The sequence below is a fragment of the Palaemon carinicauda genome, chromosome 16 (genome assembly GCF_036898095.1).
Source record: "Palaemon carinicauda isolate YSFRI2023 chromosome 16, ASM3689809v2, whole genome shotgun sequence".
Classification (NCBI taxonomy): Eukaryota; Metazoa; Arthropoda; class Malacostraca; order Decapoda; family Palaemonidae; genus Palaemon; species Palaemon carinicauda.
In genome coordinates, this window is record NC_090740.1 from 56,009,377 (window position 1) to 56,028,460 (window position 19,084).

At 39.0% G+C, this 19,084-nt stretch overlaps 1 protein-coding gene across 1 annotated transcript in view; it reads left to right on the top strand.

Moving 5' to 3' along the window:
* LOC137655320 (uncharacterized) overlaps positions 1-19,084 on the top strand; it is a 436,860-nt gene that overhangs the window by 335,695 nt on the left and 82,081 nt on the right. Inside the window, exon 6 of the mRNA XM_068389208.1 lies at positions 99-639. Coding sequence (XP_068245309.1) covers positions 99-639 — 541 coding nt within the window. The remainder of the gene's footprint in view (positions 1-98; positions 640-19,084) is intronic.

Genomic DNA, 19,084 nt, shown 5'->3' on the forward strand with positions numbered 1-19,084 from the left:
TAGGGGTTAAGTTATAAAAAATCTCAAAGTTGAAAGGGGGTGTTCAAACAATGTCTAGGAGATGTGAACAATTAACATGTAATTCTCACTATTGACAGATTGCCATTAGCATCGCCCTTACTGTTTGGGTTGTCAGAAGAGCAAAGGCTGAGTTACAAAAGACTATGACTGCCGAACTGTCTCATCCCAATAGTGCCAGTCCATCCTGCCCGAGGGCTTCTTCACCTGGTAACATAGATGTTCCTGTTGTTGCGCAAAACCAGAATCGAATTGCTAATGTTGCCACCTTAATGCCTACTTCACCTTGCCGTACCATACTCCAAATCAATGGTATTTTGAACCAAAAAGCGACACATCAAGAGCAGCAAGACCAGCAGCACCTGCCAAACTCTCCTTCATCTCAGCAATGCATGCCTTTAGCCTTACAAACCCCTACCAAAGCCACATACCCACCTCAGAACATGAGACGCCTCTCTAGTTCGCACCTTAGCTGCCTGGCTATGACTTCCGACAGATTTTTCGATAATCCAGTGCGTCTTACCCCTTCCAAAAATCTAAAGTGGCCATTCAGTCCAAAAGATGATGATGATGATAATGATGATGATGATGATCCTCATTGTAAAATAACTATCTGTGAAGGTTTGTATGTGATTGGTTATCGGTATGCTCTCTTTATTGGAAATAATCTAGTTGTTTGCATTATTATGCATTGTGAATTGCTTCATTTAATCTTTTATTTGCATGCAAAGTGTGTCAGTTATGGGAGTATGCCTATTTATGTGAAAGTGTCTGAGCTTGAGAGACTTGATTCAAGCGGTTATTTCAGTTTTCCAGTAATGTGCCCGTTGTATCATATTTCATAATGTTTCCATTTCTGTCTAAATGCATTTATATCATCAAGACAAGTTTCAGCTGTAGCACATACTTTTACAAATTCATGAAAGCAGAAATAATAAAACTCGATGTGAGGGTAGTAATACACACACACACACACACACACACGCACACGCACACACACACACACACACACACATATATATATATATATATATATGCCGGTATATAGAAACAAACAAGACAGACAGGTAAATAGATAGATGGACAAATATAAAACCACCAGGTGCACCAGAAATCCCCGTGAGAGTAGTGCACAAGGTACATCAGTCAGATTCACAGGTACACTCCGAAAAACAGATCACGCATCTGTATCTGGATCCAAATGTTCATCACAATCTTACCGCGAATTCTTTAACCCATAACCACATCTTTGTATTTCATTAAATTCCACCATTGAAAACCAAATAAACTAGCAAGGGATATAGATGAACATTTTTTGCAAGGTTTTCACAGCAAGATCTGTTTCACATTTTATCGATACTCACTGAAACCTAATCACCTGGAAGGTGGTCTTCAGTGAATGTTTACTGAACTTCAGACAAATTTGTTATTCAGTTTTCACTTTGGTCTAGTCTAGGAAACAAATAGCAAAAATGAGCATGGACACAAGCTTAGCAAAAGTAAGTGAACAAGAACATTGATTAAAATATCAAACAATTCCTAACTGACTTTTGTTGCCCACTCAGTGAATCTTTTACTATTTATTAGTATTTGCTAAGTGTCAAGCATATTCTCACCAACATAATCTTATTCGATATTTCTGTCGTCTTTAAAATAGATCTATATAAATTCAAAGGTGATTTACAAATATTTGAATAGGATTTCGTACTGCTGGAAACATTTTAGCATTGTCGTTTTAGATAATGGATGTAGCCTATATACAAAGCTGTATGCTTGGATATGTGTATGCAAGCAAGCATTTATAGTAATCTAAGCAGACATGAACGCATCTACTTACAGTGAAAAAGCTTCTAGGAATTGTTCATAATCATTTGAATTTAGACGAAATGACTCAATGAACTATTCAAGTCTAATATTGTATGTAACAATGAATCAGAGACAACGAAAAGGTTTGGAGTATCTTCATGTCATGAGTCATTTTAGTCTCCAACCGTCAGTGAAATATTTGCTTTTTGATGAATTTGTATTCGTATGTTGTCACGGAACTGATCCTCTCCTGTACAGCAATTGTGTATACACCACACCTCCAATTCCTGCAGTCGCTGTAATGGCTAAGTTCTTTAAGAGAGCTGTAAGGCACCACTTGGATTTGCTCATGGAACAGCAGCCAATTACAGTATCTAGATTATACAAGAAAAAAAAGAGAGTTTCTAATTCATGAGTTCTAGGTACCCAAACACACGTGGCTAGTAACCAAGTGCCTCCTCTCCCTTTCAGGATCTCGGGTAAGCAAAAAAGAAAAATATTGATCAGTGTCATTCAGAAGATCTAAGGGACAGACCCATGTGTCAAATTCCAAGCGGAGAAGGAAACCCCGAAAACCCACAGGTGATATCTGTTCTCCTTTTGTCAAGTTTTTAGCGTTTGTGCAAATTGCCCAGCTGGATAACTATGATAGTAACATACTGTAGATCAAATGTTAGTCTTAAAGTTTCAACCTTTTCGCGGTGAACATTGTCTTTGTGAACGTCAAACTGCGAAGCATGCTCGTTGCCAGTTGTAATTGACGGTTACACATTTAATGTTTATTTCGTGCGCGTGTGTTTGCGTGTCTGTATTTATGAGAGAGAGAGACCGCATGACTAATAAATGTAAATATTCAGCATTTATACTTTTTTTTTTTTATTTAAATGTTTGCTGGGCCGCATAATGACCACGATATAATCTAAAGTGATAAAAATGTTTATGGCACTCCTGAATGACACTCATACGTACAAAAAATACGGTACTCTAATTTGAAAAGCATGAAAATATACCACACACACGAAATTATTGGTTCCCTAAAATAGAACCAGCACCATCTCATTCATGTTCTGCTAAGAAGTGGAAGATTGTTCCGAGTGCGTGTGCAGTATGAGCTCCACCTAACCAGACAATACTAGAAAGACAAACCCCATAGTAACCCACAGTAAACAAAACCTCTTTTACTTCAAAGTGGATGAATTCTCTCTCTCTCTCTCTCTCTCTCTCTCTCTCTCTCTCTCTCATTTTGACCAAATTTCAACATTGCAGACCAAACAGATTCCATATGTATAGCGAGAGTACGTTGGTTGGGCCAGGGAACCGTATTTGATATATATATATATATATATATATATTTTTATATATATATATATATATATATTTTATATACAGTATATATATATATATATATATTATATATATATATATATATATATGTATATACAGTATATATATATATATATATATACTTATATATATATATATATATATACTATTTATATATATATATATATATATATACTATTTATATATATACACGTATATATATATGTATATATATATATATATATATACATATATATATATACTGTATATATATATATATATATATATAAATAAAAATATATATATATATATATATATATATACATATGAAGCTGGTCTAGCGCAGAGTAAATAATTTATCATGTCTTATATTTATATATATCATTTGTGTATTTGAGGTGAATAGCTAGCTCCTAAGGTGAGTTCCTCTTATGTAGGTATAAGTTTGGTATGTAAATTACATAAGTCCTTCGTCGTTAATTTATTTTTATTCTCCATTTAGGTCAGTATATGTAAATTTACGTTATTTTTAAGAATTAACTTTTTATTCCACTTATTTTGATACGGAGTTTTACGTAATCTGTTCAAGAGTGCTATATGATCCATATGAGATATGAATAATGGCTTATGTAAGTCTTTTTTTATATCTTTATGAGGTATTGCATCATGTTTGTGAGAAAATATGCGATTCTTATATTTGCCACATGCTTTGGAAGGTTCTCGAAAACTGCACTGTTAGATTTATTTTATTATTTTCATTTTTGAGGACAAAGATGGGCAGAGCTAGCTGAGGGAGAGTTGTTTTGCTATTGCGTTTGTACGTGTCCGAGAGTTTAATCATTGGCTGCCTTACACCTTTAAGCCACCCCACAAGCTTCCAGATCTCTGACCTAGAATAATCGAGAAGTTACTAATTTCATATATATATATATATATATATATGTATATATATATATATATATATATATATATATATATATATATATATATATATATATATATATATATGCATCCCCAGGGATGCATAGCAGCAGAAGAGAACTGACCTGTCATGTAAAAGAGCCATCCATCTCTCTCTCTCTCCCTCTCTCATATGCCTATCGTACTAGATCAGTGTATTTTTTTGTGTTCAGTGTGTGAAATCTCAAATTTCTGGTGTGACGGTTTTTTAAACCTAGTGAGTATTTATAAAAGAATATCTTAGAATCTTTGTAATTGGCCCAGAGAGATTTATGTACAAAGGTGAAGTATAGTTTTATCATTACCAGGTTAGCTTTTTTCAAGATTAATCAATTGTGTAGAATTTAATTTCAAGTGAAACAAGTGATTGGTTAATTTTCATAATTATAAATTTCTTTTGCCTTAGTCTAGGTTTTGTTCTGACTTAATATTTCGAGTGAATTATTTTCTTTCTATGTAAATTCTCCCAAAGAGTTGTAATTTTTATAGAATATATTGATTTTTGTAAAGAGTGTATCATTTCGATCACCAGTGTTTATTTCAGTACTCACTCGTACCCCTGATAAAGAATTGTAGTAATATGTGGTTTTGAATAATTCTTAGTAATAATTACCCGGTTTTGTTTTGACTGTACTGAAGGGACCTTTGGATATTCAGTGTTTTTTTATATTGCTGTCTGGGAGTTATATAACTGTCCCAGTGCTCGGGTATTAGTATTTTCAAGTGTAACAGATTTAATGTAAAAACAAACATGTGAGTTTGGAACTCGAGAGGGTTATGTAGCTTTCCAGCCGTAATATAATTGTAATCTGATGTTTTGGTTTCCATACCATGGGACTATAATATAATGTATTTTTTTATGCCAAGACCTGGGATCGAGCGAGTCTGTTTTTAAATATTGGTGATAATAGTGCCCTGTTTTGATTAAAGGTTGGAACAATTTAGTGTTGATAGTATTTTGTGTATTGTTAGGATATATTTTTTGGATAGGAATATTTCTTTTTTTTTTTTTTTTTTTTTTGCAAAAGTACAAGATGGCACAGTTTGATATCTAAGAGTGTTTAAAAAACCCAAATGTTCAGGAATGGCCAGAAGCTAATGTAACTAAAGCACAGTGTCTCTCTATTTTAATGGCATGTGGTGGCCATGCAACGAGTGGAATGATTAAAGCCCAAATCAAGTGTCTAGCCTTAGAAGCGGTGATAAACTCGGGGAAACTGTCGGAACCAGATATTGTAGCAGCTTGTGAACTGTTGGGGGAAGCTGAAGAAGAATTTGTAGCGAAGCAAGGACCAGTTGACCCACAAACTGAAGGTATGAAAGCAGAAAGGGATGTAGAGACTGAGATTTGACGAATTGCAGCAGAGGAAAATTTTATTAAGTTAAAGATGATTGCAGAACGAGAAGAAAGAGAGAGAAGACGGGAAGAAATGGAAGTCAGACAGGATGAAAAAGAAGCAAGACAAGAAAAAGAAGAGAGAGAAGAAGCATGACGTGTGAAGGAAATGGAAGCAAGAGGAGAAGAAGAAAAAAGGGAAGTCGCAAGACATACAAGGAAAATGGAGGAAAGGGAGAAGGAAGAGGCAACGGAAATAGCACAACATGTGAGGGAGTTGGAGCTGTTGAATGCTTGTGCACAGTCAGCAACGCAGACAGAGGTGATCCCTACTATGCACCATCCCGTGTTTAATGTGACGAATGCCCAGAGGTTAATTCCAAGGTTCACAGAAATGACTACTGATGAATTCTTCGATCATTTTGAAACGGTCGCATCAACGATGCAATGTCCCAAAGATAAATAGTCCATGTTATTGCAGAGTGTGCTCTTTGGGAAAGGACGCAGTGCTTGCTTGTCCTTATCTCAGGACCAGAGGAAGGAGTACCAGGAAGTGAAGAGGAGCGTGTTGCAAGAGTATCAGATGACCTCTGAATAATATAATGAAAGATTCCGAAGTTTGAGGAAGGTCGCGAAAATGACTTTCCTGGATTACGCTTATAAGGTACGACGATGTTTTAAGAGATGGACAGAGGTTGCTAACGTGAGGGAGATGGCCGATTTAGAAGAATTGATAGTACTAGAATAATATCTGCCAGGAATTTCTGAACATATTAGAATGTACTTGAGAGAGAGAGAGAGAGGTGAAGAAACCTGATAAAGCCCCTTTTCTGAGTGAATATTATAATATAATTAGTCGTAAACCCTCTTCGGGTATGAAGTATCAACCACCGTTCCGACCAAGTGTCAGGTATTCGCTGAGCCATGGATACCCGTTCAGTAATTACTATGTGAAAAAGTTTAATATTTACAGTGGAAGTAGCACTGGTACTTTTCCTGAGCAGAGTGTGATAGTACCACAGTAACAATCATCGAATCATCCTCCTTCAAGTATCGGGAAAGACGTGCAGAAGGATAATATTGTCTTTTGAGTGTGGCAAGAGAAGCCAAATCAGAAAGGAATTTTGTTCGAATCAACCGAAAGTACTCGCCCAAGTGGTTAAAGATAATTCATAGAATGCGAAGACAAAGAAACAATTGGGAAAGAACGAAAAGGAAAATAAGCCAGCCAACATTAACACGACGAACAGGACAAACTCATACAGCGTGGATGCCTTTAAACCATATATTTATGAAGGTATGTTAGCAACAATAGATTGTAGTGAGCGAACCCTGGTCAAGATATTGCGCGACATAGGTTGCAACCATAGAGTGGTGAAACGAAGAGCACACCCGTTGGTGGAACAGTCTCTCACAGGAGACTCAATTATTTTGAAGCGAATAGGAGGGGAAGAGGTAACCCCTATTTTCTGTTTGAAACTCATGCGAGTTGATGACTGGTAATTTCAACTTTGCGGCAAAGGATTCATAGGCTGTTGAAGAAGTAGAAGTCCTGTTGGGTAATGAGGTTGGTGGAGTGCCGTTTGTGCCTTGTAACGGAGAAACCATTGAAGTATAGTCCTATGACTGAACTCGAGAAGGACTACCTGTATCTGTTTCCTGAGTATGATGAAGAAAGTGGTTGCAGAAGAAGAAAAAGAAATTAAAGGAGCAATGAATTTGAAGGATTTGTATTCTGCAGAAGAGGATTCCCTTGATGGTACGCAAGAAGAGAAATCCCGAGTAAGCCCGAGCAAAGAGGAATGCCAGATGAATGGAAATGAAGGCAAAGAAGAAATGGACCTGGAAGAAATAGAGAACTCATCGTTAGAAGTAGGACGTGAGTAGGGAAAGGCTGATAGTATTGCAACGGAGGAATGCAAAGTTAACAGAGTTATTGTACAGTGTGGTGGGCGAGACGGAGGCACAGCAGTCTCTGACCTGTTATTATCTTAAGGATGGGCTGTTTATGGGGAATTATAGACCCGCCGACATCCCTAGGAATACAGAATGGGGCATATACCATCAGATATTGATTCTCTTACTGGTGAGAAGACATATGATCGCCATAGTGCACAAGATGGGACATATGGTAATAAGGAAGACGACGGAGAAGATTATGAAACATTTTTTCTGGCCTGGCATGCATAAGGACGTGAGCCAGTTTTGACATCCATGTAACGTATGCCAGATGGCTGGAAAGCCAAATGAGTACATTAAGATAGCTCCCTTACACCTGATACAAGTGCAAGGAAAACCCTTCAGCAAGGTGAAGGGTCACGAATATATATTAGCCTTGATGTGTCCAGTGACGATACCCAGAAGCCATACCCATCAGGAACATTAGAGCCAAAAAAATCGCCAAGAAGTTACTAGCCCTTTTTACTAAGTTTGGTATTCTGGAAATCGTTCAAAGCGACCGAGGACTGAATTTCACGTCAAAACTGTTTGAGGACGTAATGAAACTGTTGGATGTGAAATAACAACTATCAACGGCTTATCATCTGGAGACCCAAGGTGCATTAGAGAGGTTTCATTAAACTCTGAAAAGTATGTTGATGAAGTTTTGCAATGAAACGGGGAATGAATGGGACATCGGACTACTGTTGATATTGTTTGAGGTAAGTAATGCTTATCAAGAAAGCATGGGCTGTAGCCCGAGTCAAATTGTATTTGGACGGGAAGTATGAGGACCGATTAAAATGTTAGCAGAAAAATGGAAGGACCAAGAGGAAACGGATGGAGAATATGTCAAGAATTTGAGAAAAAGGATTGGCAAGACTAGGAAATTTTCCCTAGAAAACCTTAAGACAAGTCAAGAAAAAATAAAGAAAAGGTTCGATATGAAAAGTAAAGACAGGCAGTTTTCAGTAGGACAACAGCTATTGGTTTTTCTGCAGATAAGGAGATTGCCACTCACCAACAAGTTCCAAGAACCATTCAAGATTTTGGAGAAGATCAGTGACCTGACCTATGTTATCGAAATCCCAGGAAGACGGAGAAGTCAAAGGAATGTACACGTTAACCTACTGAAGCGAAAATGAGACCGAGGCTTCACAGGTATGTAGCGCGCAAACTATACCATCCACGGAAGAGGACGACAGATATGAGGTAGGGGCGGTGAGCAAAGTGAATAATTCATCTATCATTGAGAACTTGGAAGAGAAATTGACTCATTTGAACCAGGAGCAACACGAGAAATTAGGCCGATTAATTAAAAGTTTCCCTGAAATTGTCTTGGACGTCCCGGAACGAACCAACCTGACGAAGCATGAGATACAACTTAATACAACCAAAAGACCATTTAAACAACGCACTTATCGAATGTCACCGTCTCACCAAGAAGTCATGAGAAAAGAAATGGACTATTTGTTACAAAATGGATTAGTCGAAAAAGTTCTAGCCCTTAGAGTTCTCCATGCTTGATCGTGAAAAAATCAGACGGATCTTTTAGGATGTGTACGGACTACCGAAAGTTGAATTCGATCAGTGTGGCCGATGATTATCCATTACCCCTCATCGATCAACTACGCGACAATATCGGATAAGTGAGGTTCATCTCCAAGATCAACTTGTTAAAGGGCTATTATGAAATTCCTTTAGACCACAACCTATAATTATTATCAGCTTTTATAACCCCGTTTGGGTTTTATCAATACATCGTCATGCCATTTGGTATGATGAACTCCCCCGCTACTATTCAACGTGTGATGGATAACCTTTTAGGATTGATAGAAGGAGTAGGTGCATATCTCGACAATATTATGGTATATTTATCGACCTGGGAAGAACGTCTCCGAATCCTGAAGAATGTATTTTAAAAGCTGCAAGGAGTAGACTTGGCGATTAACCTAGAGAAGAGCGAATTTGGAAAGGCAACAGTTCAGTACCTGGGATTTGAAATAGGATAAGGACTTATTGCCCGGTAGCCGCTAATGTCGAAGGAATAAAGAAAGTATCACCCCCTACAACGAAGCTATTACGTTTTTTTTTATGTATAGCAGGATTCTACCGAAGTTTTTGACCGATCTTTTCGGCTGTAGTCACTTCCTTGACGGATTTGGCCAGCTCCAAGAAAAAATTTATGTGGTCCAGCGAGTGCCAGGAATTCTTTGACAGGCTAAAGGCCATATTAACTTCGAAACCGATACTGTGAGCACCTGATTTCAACAAAAAAATCCTTATCCAAGTGGATGTGTCGGATAATGAGATTGGAGCTGTCTTATTGCAAGAAAACGAGGAAGGAATTCTTCACCCTGTTTGGTTTATGTTGTCAAAGCTGAATAAATATCAGTGAGCCTACTCGATAGTTGGAAAGGAACGGCTAGCGTTAATCGTAGCAATAAACAAGTTTGAGGTCTACATGAATTGACCACAAAATGAAGAGATTGCAGTGTATTCGGATCATAATCCTTTAACTTTTGTTCATGAGATGAAAAATAATAATCAAAGGTTAAGTAGGTGGTCATTATGTTTGTAACCGTATTGTATCAATATAAAGCAGATATCAAGTAAAGATAACATGGTTGCAGATTATTTATCTCTGGCTGAATCGATGGATTCAGGCCAGGAATGAATAACCTTTTTTTGGGGGAGCTATCTTACGAAGCTGGTCTAGTGTAGAGTAAATAATTTATTAATGTATTTTATTTAAATATTTCATTTGTGTATTTGAGGTGAATAGCTACTCCTAAGGTGAGTTCCTCTTATGTAGGCATAAGTTTGTTATGCAAATTACGTAAGACTTTCGTCGTTAATTTATTTGTATTCTTCATTCAAGTTAGTATATGAAGATTTACGTTATTCTTAAGAATTAACTTTTTATTTCATGTATTTTGTTACGAAGTCTTATGTAAACTGTTCAAGAGTGCTACATGATCCATATGAGATATGAATAATGGTTCATGTAAATCTTTTTCATATCTTTATGAGATGTTGCGTCATGTTTGTGAGAAAATACACAATTCTTATATTTGCCACGTGCCTTGGAAGGTTCTCGAAAACCCTAGTTTTAGATTTTATCTTTTCTTTTTATTTTCGAGGAGAAAGGTGGACAGAGCTAGCTGAGAGAGAGTCGTCTTGCTGTTGCATTTGTACGTGTCCAAGAGTTTAATTAATTATTGGCAGCCTTGCGCCTTTAAGCCAGCCCCCAAGCTTCCAGATCTCTGACCTAGAATAATCGAGAAGTTACTAATTTCATATATATATGCAACCCCAGGGATGCATAGCAGCAGAAGAGAACTGACCTGTCCTGTGAAAGGGCCATACATCTCTCTCTCTCTCTCTCTCACATGCCTCTCGTACTAGGTCAGTGTATTTTTTTCAGCGAGTGTTAAATCTCAAAGTTCTGGTGTGACAGGTTTTGTAAACCTAGTGAGCATTTATAAGAAAATCGCTTAGAATCTTTTGTAACTGGCGCAGGGAGATTTATGTACAAAGATAAAATATATATTTATCGTTGTCAGGTTAACTATTTTCATTAAGTGTCAAGACTTATTAATTGTGAAAAATTTAATTTCAAGTGAAAGAAGTGATTGTATAATTTTCATAAGTATTAATTTCTTTTGCCTTCGTCTAAATTTTTTCAGAATTAATTTTTGAAGTGATTTATTTTTTCTAATGTAAATTCTTTCAAAGTGTTGCCATTTTTATAGAATATATTGATTTTTGTAAAGAGTGTATTATTTCAATCACCAGTGTTTATTTCATTAGTCACTCGTACCCCTGTTAATGAATCGTAGTAAGAGGTGGTTTTGAATAATTCTTAGTAATAATTACTCAGATTTGTTTTAATGCTCTTAAGAGACCTTTGGATATTCAGTATTTTTATTATTGCTGTCTGAGAGTTATATAACGGTCTCATAGTTCGGGTATTAATATTTTCAAGTGTAACCGATTAATGTAAAATCAAACAGGTGAGTTTGGAATTCGAAAAGGTTGTGTAGCTTGCCAGCCGTAATATATGTAATATTATAATTTGGTTCCCAGACCCCGGGACTCTAATATATACATATATAAATATATATATATATATATATATATATATATATATATATATATATATATATATATATATATATATATATATATATATATATATATATCATCACCTGTAACCTAACTGGTCCACTGTAGGATGAAAGCTACAGACATGTCCTTCAACTCGCATATATATATGGTCTCTCTAAGTTAGTTCATACCAGCAAAGTTTCTTAGTTCATCAATCCATCGTCTTCTCTTCCTTCCCATGCTTCTTTTCAATGTCTATATACCCATTCAGTTATTTTCAACGTCCATCCATTGTCTGTCATTCTCATTATGTCTTGGCTTTGTCCATTTCTTTTTCTTGCATGTTGTTAGAATATTCTCTACTTTAGTATGCTCTCATATTCATGTTGATCCCTTTATGTGTCTTGGTGTTATTCCTATTATTATTGTTTCCATAGCTCTTTGAGTTGTAACTAGCTTATGTTCTAAAGCTTTAGTATGACTACAAATTTCTGATGCATAGGTGTATACTTGTAAGTACATATGAATGAAAACTTTTCTTTTTAGAGAAAGTAACATTTTATCTTTCATATTATTTTGTTTACCAAAAGCTCTCCATCCCATGCTTATCCTTCTTTTAATTTTAGTCTCAAGTCATGGGGAAACACTTACAGCCTCTCCTAAGTAAGTATATTCATTAACAATATCTAGAGGTTCTTTCCTAACCCTTATTTATTGTCTGCCTTTTCTTTGAACATTATCTTATTATACTTACATTAATTTTCAGGCGTAAATTTCTGCTTTCTCTATTTAAATCTAGAATATTTTGTAATTCCTCATATTATTCACTAAACAAAACTATCTCATTTGCAAATCTTAAGTTGTTAAGGTCTTCCCTATTAATATTAATTTCCACATTTTCCCCAAACAAGATTCTTAAAAACCTTGTTTAGGTATGCTGTGAATAATCTAGAAGAGATGGTGTCTCTCTATCTAACTCCTTTCTCAGACGGAATTTTCTCACTTTCTTTTTGTAGTTTTAGGATTCCTATACTTTTCTTATAGATATCTTCAAGTGTTCTAGAATAAAATTCAGCTATTCCTTGTGTTTGAAGGGCTGTCATTACTGCTGAAATCTTGACAGAATCAAGTTTTCTCATAGACTATAAATGCCATGCATAGTAATTTTCATACTGTGCTGATTTTTCCAATAACTGGTTAATTATATGGATATGCTTAGTTGTACATCTGCTTCTAAAAGCGGCCTGTTCTCTTGGTTGATTAAATTCTAGCTGTCTTTCCATTCAGCTTAATATGATTTTTGTAAATATTTCTTTTTTCTATATTAATGACAATAAGATTATTGGGCGTTAACTTTTCAGGCCTTTAGTGTCTCCCTTTTTGGGAATTAGTATATTGATAATTTTTTCCAAGTTGTAGGTAATCTTGCACTTATTTTATGTAAAGTTCAATGAGTTTTACTACTATGAAATCTCCAACTATTATCAAATTCTTCTTTGCCTTTTTTCAAGCCTTTTAATGCTTTTTATACTTCTCCAACTGCTATTTTTGGTACAGGCTCAGGTGTTTCATTATTTCTATTGGCAAATTTATTTGTTTAGCACTATTGTGTAACATTATAGAGCAATCTTCTGCAATATCCATCATTCCATCAGTTTTGTTGATAATATTTCCACTTTCGTTTTTTAAAACAAATATCAAGTCTTTTTATTACCTTGATACTTTTTCCTTTTCTAAATGTTTCCTCAATTGTGTAACGATTTTAGTTTGTTTTTTGTTTTAGTTCTGCTAATCATATTTCATCTCTCTTGGATTTTACCCTCATTTCCAATCTTTTTCTTTATTACATTTTTTTGGTGTTAAAGAAACATTACAAATGCAGATATCTGGATATTGAGGAGGCACTATCCTTGACCTACTTACAATCATACTTTGAGTTTTGTTAGGATTCAACTTCATGCCCCACAATTTGCACCATGCATTGATTTTAGCTAGATCTGAATTTAGGAATTCAGCAACACAGGCTCTACATTCAGGAGATGGTATTGATGCAGAAAGTTGTACCATCTGCATATGCAACATTCTTGTTTTCTAGGTCAAACCCCATATCACATGAATATATTATGAAATGTAATGGGCTAAGAGGACAAAGAACAGAGAATCACCAGATGCTATATTCCTATAGTCACTATGGTGTCTATGAATAACATCTCTGCTAAGTTACTTAAAATTTCAGTAATGATGTTTAGGTGCATTAATACACACCAGGGTCCATATTTTCTCCTGTAGAAAGAAATATGTAATTTCATTATCGAAATAATGCCACTCAATGGAGATGTGAAACCAAATCTCTCTAACTTGCTCAGATTTTGGACATGCGTAGATACTGTGATGGAAATGTTCACTCGGCACTGGTGTTATTGGTCAGATATGCACCTATATGGAACAGTCTGTTAATCATCGTTATGATTTGCACTAGAAGGTACATATACCCATGCACCCGACACACTGTAAGTCCCAAAACAGTCCACTGTTCATCGCAGCACTAGACAACGGGTTTTATGACACTACACGCCACCACCACAAAATGTTTTATTTCATGTACTTGCTTTGCATAGTGTTTGTAGAAGACCCTGGATGATCTCCACCCAGTGTATGAGCGGAGTCTTTCAAAGTCCATATGTTGAAAGAAGTTCAACAAAGAAGCAACTTTCCTCGGATCGTGACCTGCGGGTCTACTGTCAGGATCCGCTCTGCGAATAAAGTAGGTGAGCTTGCTCTCAATTGTATTAGGGATAGGTTTGATCCTGAGGTTTCGCCTCTGAAGAGCTGTCCTCCCTTGAAGTCTGAAGTTCTGTGAAGATAGAACTTAAGACACTCTACTGGGCACAGAGAGGCATCTTCTTTCAGTGGGCAGATTCTCCAAGGACCCCACCTCTTAGTGGGTAGCTCATTCTTGGTAAGAAAGGCAGGATCAGGAAAGAGGTTCAGTTCTCCTGTGTCTAAGAACTGAATATGGCCTTCGTTTCTGGATAAGGCCACTATTTCACTAACTCTAGCCCCTGAAGCTATTGCAAAGAGAAAAATTACCTCCTGTGTTAGATCCTTTAGAGTACAATCCTCATTGTTTAGGTTTGAAGCATAGTGCAAGACTTTGTCCAAAGACCACGTGATGGTCTTTGGTGGGGTTGATTGCTTGAGTCTAGCACTTGCTTTTGGGATCTCATTGAAGATTTCACTAGAGAGGTCCACTTCAAAGGCTTACAAAAGTGGTCTAGTCAGGGCCGACTTACACGAGGTAATCGTAGTAGAAGCCAGGCCTTGTTCGTGTCGGTATATGAAGAATGAGAGACAGAAATCTATCGATATTTCTGTCGGTTTCCATGGAAGAAATGGGTTTCCTTTGTGAAAACAAAGGAAACCCATTTCTTCCATGGCGATTCATATGGTCTCCTAGTCGAACTTGACTTATACTCTTCGATGAAGTTAACTTTATCCTTCGAGATTCCAAACTTTTTGTTCGCCGCTAGGGTGAGAAAATCATGAGATGTAGGTTGTTGGTTCTCAAAGATGAAGCGTAGACAGTCGACTTCTGAACCAGTTGGGATAGAACTGGGTTTGGTAGAGGTAACAGCTTCAGTTTCAATTCTAGAACTAGACGGAACCAATTGCTTTTGGGGCACTTGGGGGCCACTACTGCTACTGTCCCTCTGAAGGATCTTAGCTTGTCGAGGACTCTTAGCAGGAGATTGTTTGATGGAAACAGGTGAATGCGATTCCACCTGTTGAGGGACATGGCGTCCATCGCTTCTGCTTGAGGGTCCATATAAGGGGCTTCGTAACGAGGTAGTTTCTTGTTGTCGCTCTTTGTGAAGAGTTCGATCTGCAGTTCCGGGACTTTTTCTGAGATGAAGGAGAATGAGTCTGCGTCTAGGGACCATTCTGTCTCTATGGGCTTTTGCCTGGATAGGGCGTCCGCCGTCACATTGCGGAAGTTGAACTGCTGATAGGTGCCATCCCTTCTTCCTTGCCAGGTAGAAGATGGCTAGTATCACATTGTTGATGTGAGGCGATCTTGAGCATGGCGATTTAGACATCTTACTATCACTTCGTTGTCCAGGACCAATCTGATGTCGATTGCTCTGCGAGGGGATAGTTTCTTCAATGTCAGGAAAACTTCCATAGCTTCCTAAATGTTGATGCGAAAGGTTTTGAGCTCGTACGATTCCCTTTCAATTTTCTCTCGTGAGAATGGCCCCCCCATCCTTCCAAGAAGGCATCCGTGTGTATCACCACTAATAGTTGTGGTGGTTGCAGGGGAACTGTTCGTGCTAGGCTCTTGGCTGTTGACCACGGCCTTAACTGCGTGCGCAACAGGGTCGGGGTCAACGTTAGTTGATCTCTTTGAGTGTTTGATGCGTATCTTCTCCTGACTCCTGATGCATCATTTAGACGTGCTTTTAGCACCGGGTCTGTCACTGCTGCGAACTGGAGAGAGCCCAATACTCTTTCCTTTTGGCGTCTTGAAATCCTCTTGTGACGGATTAGTCTCTTGACAGATCCCGCCATCTCTCTCCTCTTCTTGGATGGAATGGAGAGGTGATGTGACTCTAAGTTCCATTGGATTCCTAACCATTGGAACTTCTGAGCTGGAGAAAGGCGAGACTTCTTGCGGTTGATCTTGAATCCCAGGTGTTCCAGGAACTGGATCATCTTTTTGGCTGCCTGCAGACAAGTAGTCTTGGATGCTGCCCACACCAGCCAATCGTCTGGATATGCTACCACTTGAACTCCTTCAAAGCGTAGCTGCTGGACGATTGTGTCTGCTAGCTTCTGGAATATCCTTGGGGCTGTGTTCAGTCCGAAGGGCCTTGCTCTGAAGACAAACTTCTTCTTCTTTAGCCTGAATCCTAGGTAGGAGGAGAAATGGCGACTGACTGGAAGATGCCAGTAAGCATCTGCTAGGTCTATTAAGACTGTGTACACCCCTTTTGGTAGAAGGGTCCTTATGTGTTGAAAAGTGAGCATCCGGAACTTGTTCTCGATGAACTTGTTGAGTGGAGACAAGTCTAGAACGACTCTGAGTTCGTCTGAATTTTTCTTGGGAACACAAAACAGCCTTCCCCGGAACTTGATGGACTTCGCTTTCCATAAGGAAAGCGAAGTCCATCAAGTTTGTCTTCAGAGCAACACCACCTCTCCATTCCATCCAAGAAGAGGAGAGAGATGGCGCGATCTGTCAAGAGACTAATCCGTCACAAGAGGATTTCAAGACGCCAACAGGAAAGAGTATTGGGTTCTCTCCAGTTCGCAGCAGTCTCAGACCCGGTGCTAATTCACGTCTAAATGATGCGTCAGGAGTCTGGAGAAGATACGCATCAAACGCTCGAAGAGATCAACTAAGGTTGACCCTGACCCTTCTTGTTCAAGAGTTCTAAAGTATATTCTTCTAATGAGGGAGTGGAGTGTTGGACGAATTCTGGAAAACGAGTTGGAGTTCTGTTCCATTTCCACCTGAGTCCATTCGTGATTAGGCTGCCTGCCTAGGGATCGAAGGTTCAGCGATCCTCAAAGTGATACAATCTGCCCCCTACCTGGAGCCCCTCATTGCTTGGGGGGTCCTGAGGACTTGTTTCCGTGATCATGTCCTCCTCGGCCCCTAGAGGAGTTTCCGGAGGAACTTCTCCTTGGGCCTTTTCCTTTCTTACTAGGGCGAAAGGAAGTCGACTGCCTCTCAAAGCCAGGGTTAAACGCTGGCGACTGGGCTACCAGTTGTTGAGGGACCATCTGGAAGGTGGTCTGAGGTATCGTGGCCATGGTCATGGAAGGAAGTTGTGCAGGTCTGCGTGGTCTCCTTGCCTCTTTATTTCTTAGGCTGGGGACCTCCGTCTGAGGAAGATTTCCTCTTTGAGCTCAAGCCTCACTTTTGGAGAAGGTTCCTGTTCTCCGTGGCTTCTCTGGCTATGATCTCTTGGACCAGTTCCTGTGGGAAAAGGTCCTTACCCCAGATGCTCGAGGTAATCAGCTTCCTGGGTTCGTATTTTAGGTCACTGAGGGAAAAACGAACTCTCTGCAGGCTCTCCTTGCTCTGAGGAAAGCATATGTCTTTCACAAAGGTCCACATGTGAGACATAGCCAGGAATATGTACATTTTGCGGGTGTTATGTAGACCTGCGCTCATTTCCAGGCAGTTCTGATGAAAAAGGGAGGCTGCAAGAGTCTCCTTCGTCTCCTGTTCCCTCCTCAGAAGATGGTCTGGCAACTTCGGAATGTTCTCATTGAACTGCTGGCCTGCTATCTCTGGATCCAACTTAGAGACGGAGAAGGTTAGGTGGACATCCTTCCACTTCTCCTCGCAGGCAGGCATTGCTAGAGAGAATGGTTTGCATTCCTCTAGGGTTGGGCAGGGTTTGCCCTCATTGACTGCCTTGACGGCAATGTCCTGTACTTTCTCAAAAAGGAGAAAGAGATGGAGGAAGGAACAAGTACTGAGACTTTGGAGTTGGTGTACACGGCTCCTTTCAAGGCTTTCAGGAGGATGGCTAGCGCCTTGTCATGCTCGAAGACAATGTCCTCTTTGGGTACCGTTTCCTCCTGGGCTGCGTGTTCATACCGCAGTCTCATGTAACAGTCTGGGTAAGCTGAAAAGCTACGCCAGAACTCGAGATCTTCAATCAGTTTGGCCCCCAACTTCTCTGAGACGAATAATTTCCCATTCATCATGGGCATATGCTCCGCATACCTCCAGGGGTTGGTTTCTGAGCAGTGAGGGAGATCCAGTACTTTAAGGGGCTTCTTAGTGGAGCCCCTGGTAGGTCTAGGGTGGTCCGCCCTTTCCTATAGCTGTATATGCTGCTGCTTGATTGACTGCTTCATCGTCTCCTGTTCCTTCTGGAACAATTCCATCATCCGTTGGATCGACATGAGGATATCTTCGCTCTTGTCGACTTGTGCAACTGGTTGAGGAGCTGGGTCTGAAGAGGTTGACGGCATAGGTTAGTATGCCGTCATGGCGAACTAAGGGTCTTCGGTTGCCATTGAAATGGATCCTTCTTCCTCCGCTTGTGGATGTTCCACATCTTCTTCAGGGCGTCCTTCTAGTAGGTCCTACTCCGTGTCAGTGGACACTTCTGATATCCTTTCTTGGTGGATGTTCATGTCTTCAAGTGCCTTATTTATTTCCACGTCAATCTTCAGTTGTTCGAGAGGAGGCTGGACCTGTTCCCGGGGCACTACCACGTTTGAAAGAGCCTTGGGGAACAGAGAGCACCTTAGGGAGTCGTTGGGTATGTACTGTCCCAAAGAGTTCTTTTGGAACCCTCTTACCCATGTGCAAAGGGTCTCCCTCGCTGTGTCCCTTGTCTCTGTGTTGCAGGTGGGGCAACCCTTCGGGTCCCAATACTTAAGGACTCCCGACACGATGTAGTAGGGGGCATGGGTCCTGCACATCGTGTGTCCACAAAGTCTTTGCCCTATTGTTGCAGAACAAAGCTGCACACTTTTCCATCGGCTCCTCCTGTAAAGGAAAAGGGCTCAATGAGTATCTTTTTTTTTATATCACTGATATAAAAACATACATTTTTATTAACACTA